This window comes from Aphelocoma coerulescens, chromosome 3 (assembly GCF_041296385.1).
Source record: "Aphelocoma coerulescens isolate FSJ_1873_10779 chromosome 3, UR_Acoe_1.0, whole genome shotgun sequence".
NCBI classification, from domain to species: domain Eukaryota; kingdom Metazoa; phylum Chordata; class Aves; order Passeriformes; family Corvidae; genus Aphelocoma; species Aphelocoma coerulescens.
Genome location: NC_091016.1, coordinates 74,621,085 through 74,634,414, shown reverse-complemented (window position 1 = coordinate 74,634,414; position 13,330 = coordinate 74,621,085). Strand labels below are relative to the sequence as shown.

At 36.8% G+C, this 13,330-nt stretch overlaps 1 protein-coding gene across 1 annotated transcript in view; it reads right to left on the bottom strand.

Moving 5' to 3' along the window:
• MAN1A1 (mannosidase alpha class 1A member 1) overlaps positions 1–13,330 on the bottom strand; it is a 142,211-nt gene that overhangs the window by 86,287 nt on the left and 42,594 nt on the right. Inside the window, exon 3 of the mRNA XM_069010899.1 lies at positions 9,074–9,189. Coding sequence (XP_068867000.1) covers positions 9,074–9,189 — 116 coding nt within the window. The remainder of the gene's footprint in view (positions 1–9,073; positions 9,190–13,330) is intronic.

The following is a 13,330-nucleotide window of genomic DNA, read 5'->3' as shown; positions in this document are numbered from 1 at the left end:
AAACACACTCTCAGACTTGCTACACTGCTAGTTAGTTTACATTGAGGAATTTAACTTTTCTCCTTTAACATGTATTCGGCACTTCCCCCTCTAAAAAAAGAGGATATTATTTTGCTCAGAATTACTCTGATTAATACCTAATTCATATAGTATATATGTGTGTGCCTGTATAGTTTTTTAACACATGTGAGCACAATTCAAAGGGGCTGACAAAGTAACGCCATCACACACATCTGCCTCTTGAAAACTCAGATTGGCATCATGGGTTAAGACTGCAAAGTTATCTTGCTGTCTTGCAGTATTCAGAACATAACACTTTCTCAAGTTTGAGTATTCTAGAAATTTGAGTATTCTAGAAATCTGTCACTGCTCTCCCCCACTGGTCCTCTCTTATTCTTTCTAAAAGAAACTACAAAGTTTAATTTCTGCAGCTTAATTTCTGTTTCCAAGATTTCTTTTTTTTTTCCAGAATCTGGTATTTCTCTTCCCAAGTGTTCAGTCATTATCTCACTGAATGCAGCTAATAGGGCAAATGGAAACAGGTATTTACCTCAACTTTAATATTGCTGTACATGCTTTTTTATTATGCCATGATCCACGTTAAACATGGGGAGGTGGATAAAAAAAAATTTAAATCCTCTAGAATTCTGAACTAACTAGAGGCTGCATCTGTTTGCCTGCTAAGCAGGCTACAGGTGTAGGAACTCTACAGTACGTGTATATTAAATACATAAGTCTGCCTTAAAATCCAACATATAAGACAACTAGTAGAGAACTGATTTGACTAAAGAAAGGCTGATCTGACCTGTTCCTGATTGAAGAAAGGATGATTAAGGGAGTGAAAGGGGCAGCTTCTCTTCCCTGGAGATTGAACTAGCTATTCATAGGAAACTCTGATGAATAGTATGAGAATATGTGAACCTTCTTCAAAAGTTCTTTCCATTTCAATCCTGAGCCTCAGCACATGTCCAGTACTTTTCTTTGATGTGGAAAGGTTGAAGCTGTAAAGAGGTAGGTGTCAGGTGAGGAAATGTGTTAATCAGATTTCCCAAACACTTGTGTTTCCTTTGAGAACTGAATTAAATTACTTTTTGATTTTCAATTGCTCGAAGTAAATTGAGTGGCATATGACTTGAATATTTCATCTCCAGAACCTCACATTTTGCCTTTCTGGATCTAATACGACCACTTAACTCACAAAACCATTGCTATCTTTCAAGATGTGCAGAGGCCCTCTCAGGAAGGCTCAGTATGCATGCACTGACATCTGCTTCTGGAAATCAGTTACAGACAAGAAGACTACTTGGAAGCAATGTGAGTAACAGTTTTACTGTTGAGCCACAAGGATTAATTGCACTGTAATACTGAACATGTGTTGAAGGGGTGATCGTTCAGGACATTTCTTGAAGGCAACCATTGTTCTAATGCTTTCAGTTTCCCAACAGGTCACTTGAACCTCTTAACCTTCATTTGAAATCCTTGCCTTTTACCAAGATCTCTATGCAAGCCACTGAAGCAAACAAACACCAAGACACACATTTCATTAATGGTAGATTTGAAAGCTGTATGCCTAATACATAGTTACTCTTAAACTTGTACCAGGTTAGTATTATTCTCAGCACACAAATAACAGTAATGGGCAAAACAAAGTTTTATAATTTCATGTAAAAAAAAATCTCTATATGGAAAGTTTGTGTGAAGAAATAGTCTGTTAAGAAAAATGAACTTGTCCTAAAAGTAGATTTCTGCTACACCAACTTCACCCTTCTTTCTGTTTTGATTTTTAAAATTTGTGTATGACACATTGAAGATGCCGCACCCTGATCATTACCCTCTTTTCATATTTTAAATCATCCACATACAGTTTGCACAAGTAAGTCTGTATATTTCTACTCACCAGTCAAATCCTAAGTAAGCAGAATTACTTTTTATTTTGATCTCAGATCAAGCTGTACATAAATACCTTATGATCCATTTAACAGCACCAAAAGATACCAGAAAAATTTTCATCTGAACTTCCAAAAATTTCTACTTCACCATCTGTAGAGGTGAGAATTATTTTTTATTTCAAATTTAGCCTTCTCCTTCAAACAGGCATTGTATCATTTACATAGCAAGTCTGAGAAGTGGTTGAATTAATTTCATTATATCTAATAGAAATCCTGTAAGGCAAAGTGACTGGATGTGTATTGAAATTTCAAAACAACTATGATGTTCCTTTTTTAAGGCACCAAGTGTAAAAGATGGCTCTGAACACCTGGATAAATACAATTTCTAATTTTATGATCTTTACAGTAGTACCTGAAATAGTACCCCAGTTAGTACCCCAAATACTGTTTATGAGAATATCTGAAACACCTTTATTAGTACACATCTGTGCTAACATCTAAACATCAGTTTGATCTGATATTTGTAGGCCTCCCTTTTAGAAATAATTCCGAAAGTCTGTAGATACTTGGAAAAGTGTTATGTGCATTGGGAACAACATGTTTTTGTTTTAATTCCAGGGCTTTTATGTTAATTGCTGAATGTGAGTAAATAGGTCTTTCACCTTACATTTATTCAGTAATTTATCATTCACTATTTGAACCATAAATGGAATAGTCCAAGTACTATACAAGATTCAGAGGAATTGTGACTTCTGCTCACTGTACTTGTGAAAAAATAGAAAACAAAAAGCAACATATTCATTCAATATGTGGTGCAAGAGAAAAGCTGTGACAGGTTTCAGGAATTTCATCTGGTTTCCTTGATTAGCTTCTAAAGATGAAATTATCTTGACAAAGACATACAACATCCTTTACATTGGTGGCTAGACACATAACACCAAAGTAATGTTAAAATTGCTTTTTAAGCAGAACTAAAACCATAGCTCAGAAACACTCAAGATGCTAGAGAACATTGCAGATATACTGGAAAACCTATTACCCTAACTCCTTTTAAAGAAAGGGAGAGTGACAATGCCTTAGCAAGACCCATCTTCAAAAAGCAACAAATATAATCAAATAGGGAGGGGGCAGGCAGAATAAAGAATACATATAAGACTTATATTAGTTAGCCTGTATTACTCTGCATTTCTATTTTATTTACAAACCTATGACAGGGCCAATCTGATCTCAGCTGCATCTCACCACTCACCATAAACCTTCCCTCACCCTTCCATAAACCAGAGGATTAAGACTACAACTGGTAAACTACTGCGGCTTCAAACAGCTGTTATTGAATTTAATATTGAAAGCACTGTTCAGACAAGAAACTGTCAGCTGAGCTCTCCTGGAGGCCTTTGTCTACTGAACCCCTCCAGCTTCCCAAAAATCAGTATTCATATGCTTCTGCATCATTTCCTTAATGCATCTCGTTCCTGATAATCTTTCTCTCCACAATTCACAGACAAAGGCCAAAACAGTTTCCGCCTGTATTTTCCCATTGGAAGTCATCCTCGCTGATTTATCCAGTGTCAGGTTCCACCTGGCACTCACCAGCAGCACTGGTAACATGTTCTGCCATTCAAAATTCAACTGGAGAAAGTACTGTGAGCTCTTTACACAGATGAATGTATTCCCAATAATCAAGTCACCCTAACTGATACTTGATAAAGAGCTTACTCTCTCAGTTTTTATAACGGTAACAAAAAATATTGCCACAAATCCTATCAAATAATTTGTTTCAGTCTTCTCTATCACAAAGATTCCTTCCCTTTGGTTCTCCTTTTCTTGTATCATCAAGAGTGTATAGAACTTCAGTCACCTCATCTGCATTTCCATCTATTGCTCCTGTGTACAAGGAATATAGAGGCTCCCCCTGGCAAGCAGCCCATATCCTGCAGTTTAATAAGGAGACACCAGGGACCCTATACTGAACAATGCTGAATAATGTACATAATTCTACACTAAAAGTGGACACAAAGGGCCCACATTTCCTGTGAAATGAGATGAACTTGCAATTATTATTACTATTAAATAATAATGTTCCCCTGTTGAAGCAGAAAGGTTGGGAACAGCAACAAATCCTAGCATTTTCAAGCAGCCCAGGAAGTATGATAGAGCCATGGATAGTACTACAGTAGCTTACTTTCAGCTATTGTAATTAAACAAGATTTTAATTACTTGCAATTGTGGGGGAAAAAGTTTCATTCATATTCCACAAATGAAGCTTACTGGCAGTTTGCTAAAATATTCAGTTCCCAAAGACATGGAAAACAATCTTAGCAACCTTTTTATCAGGAGTGTCAAAGGCTGGTTATTGCATAGCCTGTTATTTAACCTTGCTGAAGTCCCCACATGGCAAACTGCAAGATCTTCAACAGGCACAAAAATAAAGTGCTACTGAAGGCATTAATGAACTCTAGCAGCAAAAGAACTGCATTTAGTAATGAATTTGCAGGACGTCCTTTTAGCCCATCAAAATAGGTTCTTATACATAATCAAAACAAAATCAAGTCACTTTGAAGTCTGGCATTTAGAATGTACTAATAAGTTATGTGGCAAACTAGTAATCAAATAGTCCCACAAACTAAAGAACCATTTTCAGCTGCTGGCTTTCTTAAGATTTTTCTCCAACCCATTATACGTTTACTCACACCTCCCACGACTTTTTTTTTTTTTTTTAATGGGAAAGTTGTTCCAAATCATTGTGTTAGGAAACTTTCTGATTTTCTCACTTGAAGAGGAAAAAACACGAAGAATAAAGAGCCAAAAACCCACAATGTTCCAAGTGAGAACATTAGATTGTGGACCGCTAAATACAATTACAAGTCAATCATAATTCCTACAGTTTGAGAGTCGTAGGAGTTAGATTTGAAATTGCTGAAGTTTGAAATAAGCAAACTGAAGTCTGAAAGTCTGTCCTGTTACTGACTGCTACACCACAGACAGAGCTGAGCCAATGATAAATGCTGGAAGCCTTATTAATTACAGCTGCAAATAATATTTGCTACTCTGGGATCTTGGGAAGGGGGTATGTTAGTCTATACATGACAGTAGAGAAAAAACATAACTTCAAGTTTCTCTGCTTTTTCCAGTTCTCTTCCCAAATAGTACAAGTATCACTCACAAAACTTCTACATTGCATGAAGATACTGACAAAACGTCTTTAAAGGATACTCAGATTTGGTGAGCTAAGCACAAAGATGAAAATCAGAACTGGTAAGTTAGCTTTCAAGCTTCCAAACTGGCTTATAAAATCAGATACAGTGACTGACTGACCTCTGAAACAGCTTTGCTTAAGAGCATTGGTAGGACATAAGACCGCAGGTACGCTCACCTTCTTACTCATTCCCTTCTCTTTATGCAGTTCCTCAACTCATTAGTACCTGTCTTCAGGAGCAAATAATGACATGTTCTTCATACTTTCCCAGTTTCCCTCTTATCCCAACAAGTGCATGGCTTTCTGCTCCATATCTCATTCCCATTCTGATCCTGTCTGGCTACACTTACATCAGACAGCTGATCAGTGGATCAGGGTATGAACTCAAGCCCTGTTCAATGTACAATTTGACTGTTAGCACCTTCTGGTCTTGGTGTGAGCCCCTGTCGTTCCAGTCAATGTCCAGACATGCCTTAGGACACCATGAAGGCCAAGGAATGCTCCCAGTAGGCAATAGGAGCAAGACTGCCCTTTTGCAGGGAAGGAGTTTAGCCTGGCTGAAGAAGAGGGGGATGGATCTCTTGGTCATTCATCCTAAACATACTGGGGTGTGTCTGGGCAGAGAAGCAAAGCACCATCAATTCCAATACTTAACAACTCCCAGACTTTCGCTGCTGAACCATGTGGCTCAGCTCCTGCACCACTACTCCCCTATACCTGATCCCTTCATTTGCCTCATTAAGATCACGTTTCCCCTCTCTCTTCCCAAGCATGTATTCAGTGTGATTTGGCTCTTGCACTGCAGAGACCGATAGCTTTTTCCTCCCTAGTGTGAAGCAGAAGTGGGGTGATGGTACAGAAACTCTTTCAGAAAGCTCTCTGAAACAAATAATAAAAAATAAGAGCAGAGAAGCAGGCAGCAGTGCATAGTTGTAGCTAGGAAACAGCCAAGCTCCCTAAAGATCCCATGAAAGACTGGTTCCCTTTTCCTCCCTTGCAACCTGCTGATACACAGCCCAGCCCAGCTGTTGCAGCCGTGGGTTGTGCACCGTGAAGGGGCGTGTGGGCAGCAGCATGTGTGGGGAGGTCAGACCAAAGCCTCAGCTATATTAATTAGAAGAGCGTGAAGAGAGATGAAGTGATTTAACAGAGTACAGAGCACATATCCATGGTGCAAAGACCATGGATTTAGTCACTGCAAATGCCAACTCTTTCCAAAGGTACAAGTCTACATCTCTTAAAATATTGACAGAATCAGAAAATTCAACTTAATTCCTGAAGGAATGGCTCAGTTTAGCTGAAATTTCAGCAAGGTTTCAAATACAAAAAATGTCAGCAGTTGTGACATAAAAAAAGGTCCAAGCATTGCAACGTGGATATCTCAGTTATAAAATCACAGGGCTACCAGCTACAGCTGTAATGAACACAGCCTGTGTTATACTCTAAAAGGGGAAGTGTCTAAACATATCCACTGACAAGCTTGCTAAAATGCACAAGTTTGCCAAGAAAGGTGCTGCTGACTTAACTAGAATTTTCCTTCAAAATCAAAATCTATCTTTGGAAAAGTAAAGAAGAGCAACCCTGACATCTAATTCATTGAACTGTGGGACTGCATGAAGAGATGTTGCCATTTCCCGTTAAGTCATCTTTACTCCATAAATCCTTTCATGTGGATGAACTAGTGCCTACTTTACAAAGTGACATTAGGAACCTTTTACGATCAGGTGTTGAGAATGGTGGGAGTGCTGGCCAAATAGTTTGATGAGTATCTTCTAGAGTTTGTAACATTTTCCTATATCTAGCTGCATTGACATAGAACATAAGGAGAAAAGATTCTGCTACAGAATAAAGTCACAGTTATTTTTGTAAAGAACATCTTAAAGAAAATTAAAAATTTGAAAGACATTGTTCTAAAAATAAATGGAGAGAAAAACTAATTCTATTTGTGCAAATAAAGGCCAAATATGCTGATTAGGCAGCTGCTGCCCAGGAAATGAGCAGAAACATCAAACACAAGTTTATAATACTCATAAGAAATAACTCTTAAGGATATGTCAGTGTGTCAGTTATTCTTAATAAATCACTTTCATGGGACAAAGGTTTCTGAAACAGGAGCAAGTAACAGTGTACATAAACATAACAGTATTGGAGAAAACATCATGTAAAGCCTGCTACATGATAAACGCTCCAACACAAAAGAGAACTGCTGTTCTTTAAACGGTAATACAAATACAAAATAGCATTTGAATGTAAAACCTATACTTAAAGTGGAAAACTAAACAAAAATGCAAGTTGAGTAGCTTTCAACAATCCTGCAATTAAACAAATGGACATTCATTATTAAATTTGGTGTTGCAGTTATTTATTTTAATTTCCTTGTTCCAGTTTGGGAAAATCCATCTACTTGCTGCTGATGCCAATGTAAAATTCAATTACATATGATTATGAAATATTATAAAAATAATTTTGTGAGGTGTCAAACTCCAGGCTGCTATTTACAGAAATATCAGTAACAATATACTGTTAACTGCCACAGGTCAGTGTTATCTGTAAACTAGCTTTGGTAAATCTGATCGACTGCTGCATTGATCAACAGATGGAATATAAAATTCCTGACATTTTCTTAGCTTATAAGCATTAGTGAGAAAAAAATAGGTGCATTAAAAAAAGGAAATGTAGACAATGCCATGTATAAGTTTCCAGTATCAGATGTATCAAGATTTATGTAAACCCAAAGATTTTCGTGTTAATAATGTAAATCACTCTACAATACTTTACAACACTCCTCCAAGTAGAGCTCAGATCATCCTTTTAAGTGGAGTGGGTTATTTTCTGTTGTTTTATCCTTGTTTTTTAAACATCTTGATAGTACCAAGCTAATAAGACAGGAATTTAGTATTATGAAAACACCTTTAGGAAAAAAAATCCTTATGCACAAAATAAAGTTAGTATTCATTCAGGCTTCTGATACTATGCAGAAGCACTGTTTAATATGCTCTATTTACATTGTAAATGTAAATATAAATGCATACTAAATTACTGCTTATATAAACTATGTAATATCCACTCATTAACTCCTTCTTGAAAGGATAATTAATTCTCAAGCATGGAAGAGAACCTAATTAAACGTGACTTTTGCATAACTTATTAGAAAGAGTACTTTGTTTTCAGAAAGTGTTTCTAACATTAAGCATGTCAACTACAAGAGCTTTTAAGTGCTCAGTGTACTGTGCCTGCTTTACTACACTGATCAGAGGTGCTTCATCAGCTCTCCATACCCAACAATCAATCCTTTAGCCCAAAAACAAAAAGAAAAAAAAAGGAAAAAAAACCAAACCCAGGACTTCTCAATTTAATTGAAGAAGTTCCTGCCAGTTCAGGGCCTTTCCAGAATAAAAGCTTCAATAATGAACTTTTTCCCCAACTGCATATTTGCGACTGAATAGGGTGATTTGTACATGCACTTGAGAATGATGTGACCTGATGCTTCATAAGACTAAAGCAGTTCAGCTGTGCCAATAGTTCAGCCTAACTCGTGATATTCAACTTTACTGGAACAGCCAACAAACCTAAGTAGTATGTATGGCATGTACCCTTCTCTAAACACAAGTAAAACTTGTGGAAGATTTCACAAAGGGGAAATGCAGAAGGTTTACATAATGAAAAAGTTAATGCTTGAAGGGTCTCAGTTCTTCTATCCAGAAAAGCTGAAAAGGCTGTTTTTTACTTTATAATGGCAAATACTCTATTTCCTTTTTCCTTCCTTCAGTCCAGCTTAATGCCTTCCATCTACCTAAATCTCTCTAATTGAAAAAGAGCATATAAGCAGAGCAGTAAATTTCCTCCTTTCCAGCTTCCTGCCTTGTTTTATCTATCAATGATCTAAATTCTTTAGCCTTGCATCATGCTTGTAATACTAGAACCCAGTCCTCAGCTGGCCCCTGGAGACTAAACAGAGCATTAAATGTTCATCAGCAACGCTCCTTACCACATTGAAATCCAAGTTTTTTTCAACCCACTCCTTGGCTTCTTTGAACTCCTCTTTCATTTCCATGATGTAGAGAGTATCAAGGGCATCCACGATTGTTGCTCCTTGTATGTTACCTGAAATACATGAAGAGCCAGTGATTTACTTTCCAACAGAAGACCTTTCAGTTAGATCTGATTAATTTAAATTAATTTTAATTTCAAAATCCAATTTCAATTAATCCAATTAAAAACTGGGTGCATAAGCATTCAAGTGGTAACTAGTAATTCACAGCCTTTACTTTGATTCCCATGCCACAGCCCAGCATCATAACATTTAAGTATTTCTTCCAGTAATGAACTTTTGAAGAGCTGTTCTGATGCACTGTATTTTCAGCCATAATTTTGCATTTTAAACCACTGATAAAACAGTTCACTGTAAAATGACATAAAACGCAGTAAATCTCAGTAACTGAGAAATTCCTGTTTCTTCCAGTTTGGAATGAAAACAATCAGTTGCTTTTTTGTTTTTATACTCAATAATATACATAAAGCTTTAAGAAGCTGGTATGTACTGATCCCATTTCAGTTAGGAAAGCCCTTTAAGAAGTACAGTCTGTAGAAAACAATTTTTCTGATACTGTGCACCACCATGTAACCTGCACAAGACAGCACTGGGGGAGGCAAAGGCAAACCTGCACACATGGAGTTGTCAGCTCAGGAGGTGCTTGCAAGGCACTGGTTTTTAGAGCAAATTCTGGTTGTCTGCAGAAGCAGCACCCTTCTACCTCTGTTAAAGAGATAGGTAAGAGCTAGCCGTGACCTAACACTGCAAGATGAAATATCATCAGTATGTTCGCTTTTGAATGGATTAAATGTTCATCACTCTGTACTGAAAGGTTAATGTGGAAGGTGGGGTTCAAGAAAACACAGTCACTCAAAATACTTTCCCATGCTTACTTCAAATTTACCTTGACCTTTTCAAAACACCACTTTTGTCTAGGAAAAGTTTCAATTCCTATTTAGTGGATAATGTCAAAAATTCAATTTTGACCACGCTACTAAAATTTACATTTGCGAACTCGGCTCCCATAGTTTTCATAATGAATGGAAAAACACTGTTATATTTTAGAGAAGACTCTGATACAGAAGTAAACATTTAGAATTACAAAATAATTTAGGTTGCAATCAACAGAGAAAGTAATTCAATCCAATCCCTGTCTCCCTCAGAAGGGCTAATGAGTCAGGTGAATAGCTGACTACTCATTCAGGAATTGATTGCACCAGGGGAATAACAAGATAGTAGCTACAATTAATTAAAGAACTTGATTATCATCTTGTCTCTGAAATACCTGACAAAAAGTAAATTTTATTTTGTAAAGTTATCAAATATCAGAACTCAATTTTTCATATTTAAGAAAGAAATCTACTGTATCAGTCAATTCTTGTGTTCACTGCCATCATGGGTTTCCACTTCCACATGAAACACAGAGGTGATTGGAGAGCTCTATATAGCAGGATTGACACCACTGTCTTAAATTAAGCTTCCAGGTAGAAAATACTTTTCCATTTCCACCATCTTAAACAAAATAATATTTTAGGTTATTACAACAATTACTTAGTACATTTTACAGAATGAGATGCTTTCTCTATTTTAGCAGTTGCTTATACCACCCATTTTTGGAATGTCACTTTCCTACTCTGAAGGAAGTAATCTCTAAATTTTCCCCCAGATATTCCACTAATAAAACTGCAGCATACTTTGGTAAAAACAACATCATATCCTCCCAGAGCTTATTTGGAACTTGGCTGCCTTTCTCTAATATTAAAGGAAAAGTATTCCTTTAAACTTGGCTAAGCGACTTACATTTTTCCTGAGTTTATGAGAAAGTGAGAGTGGAAAACTGCTGGAGGACATCTGGTCAAGAACACTATTGCAAAAGCTCTAGAGATGTCTGGTAACTCCATACAACAAAAGCAGTTCCTAGTGAACCTTTACAAGTGAGCTCTACTTACAGAAAAATCATCTATGACCTGATTTGCTTCAGTGGATTGTGATAGGCTCACCATGCAAAGACATTCTTTGTGATAATCCTCTTGTAATACAACTAACACCACCACTAAACAGTTGAGCTTTCAATTTTAAGGATTAGTACTTGAGCTGCAACTCACTACTAAGTCAGAAGAAAACAGAGAAAATACAGGGAAACCTTATTGAGGAATTGCCCTTGGAGTCATGTACTATGATTTTTTTTTCCTGAGTCTGGCCTATGGGGTCTGCTTAAAGCACAGACTTCTCCTTGTAGACAGACAGAAAAAAATGCTAGAATCTCAAGTAGATCTTAATTTATTTGAAATAACTTTTGCTATTATTCTGAAGGCTCCAGAAACCAATAAAAGAATTAATGTGACAATTAGTCAAGTTTGTCTCAAACAGCTGTACTTCAAAGTTCTTGATAAAAGACAAAAGAACAGAGAAAGACTCAGTTTAGAGGTCAGAATAACAACTTGTGGACAACTGCAGTTTACACGAAGTCAGCCAACAGGATAACTTAAACTTGAGAGTAGTATGGAAATTGTGACACCGAACAGTTCATTAATAACCAGACCAGTGGGGGGGGAAGGAAGGCAAAGAAATTAAATGAACATTTCTTATTATGGGATAAGACCAAACATTTCACAAGCCTATATAAGCTATGCTTCTCAAAGCACAGCACATAAATTATTAAATACAGTTATCATTCTTGTTCATTTCTACATGACATTCCCAAGGAATTACACAGCAGTTGTGGTCTACAAGAAGCAAAGACTATTGCCAGGCAATTACAGTACACACTCATGACACAGAATATTTGGACAAGAGAACTGTTTTCTTATACACCTACAGTACTGCTATAAATTTGACTAACAGTGAGCGCTGTGTTACAAAGAGTGCCAGAAAAGTTGCAGTCACCATGGTAGAGTTTCATAGTTGCCCTAGGCAGGAGGAAGACATCACAAAAAATACTTGGAGCAAATTCATACACCTCAGGTAAATACAGATATATTTTGCAGATAATTAAAAAAATATATATACATATATACTCAAGAGAAAATTAACTTGAAACTCATAAATCATAAGCTCAAAGGGAGTAATTTTGATGATAAAAGAGATAAGCAGATGTACAAGCCTATCAAAATGAAGAATTATTAGTCTCTACCAAAACTTCCAGAGCAAGTACTCATCTCCATTTTACTTCCGTTGTTAACCCTTTACTTTTCTCTCTCCTCTTTACTAACAGCATCTTTTACTCCATGGCGTTAATAGAGAACACATAAAATAGCCTACTATTAACTGAAAAGAATGCAAAAGAAATCAGTCAACATGAAATTTCCAGTAGACTATCTACATCTACAGAGCTTCCTTTCCAGTTCAACACTTAAAATCTTAAGCAATGATCTGGAAGAAAACAAAAAAGAACATACTGCTAATAAGATTTGTGGACTATTAACCACAGTGGCTTATTACCCATCATTTCAGAATAGTATGATATAAAGCACAGGCAGCCTGTATCTCCTCTGTGTAATGCACAGTTGGCCCATTTAAACTGCATGCTTTTTAATATCTAACAATGCCAATGGATGTGCACACAAATAAAAGGAAAAGAGATTACATTAGAGAATGGAGTAGCATCTCTGGGCTGGGCAGCAAGAGCAGAATGAGAAGAGTGAGCAGAGGATGAATAACTTCGTATGAATTTCCAGGATGCCACTGCAGGCAGAAGTGCTGTGGATGTGAATGACAACCTTATTAGCACAGCTCTGTGACTGAGCTTATGTGGCCATATGGTTTAAGAACCACAACTGGCTTACGGCCAAACCCTTTGCAGCGTGTGCCAAAATAAGTTCTCACTTATCTAGCCCAGGCTTTTAGACGTGGCTTATATGCTGGCCAGAAGAGTCCGAAATAGGATACTTCAGAATCAATGCTTGTTGGTGCACTTAATAGTTTTTACAATTTCCCCACATCCCTTGCATACCAAGCTGGGCATTCAAGAATACATATAGGTTTGACTAAAGTAACATTTTGATTTGAGCTGTAGGTTTCTTGGAGCATTGCTTCAAAAGCTGACTCATGTCTTAGAACAGTGTTTTCCTTTATTTAAAGTTCACTGAAAAGGTTCCTATCCAATATCATTAGCAATTTAAAGTGTCAAGAGTGATTAATTATTAAAGTGTGCTATGCCAAAACATGAAACTCTTGACTCAAGTACTGGCAAACCGTTTCTCAGCAATATTA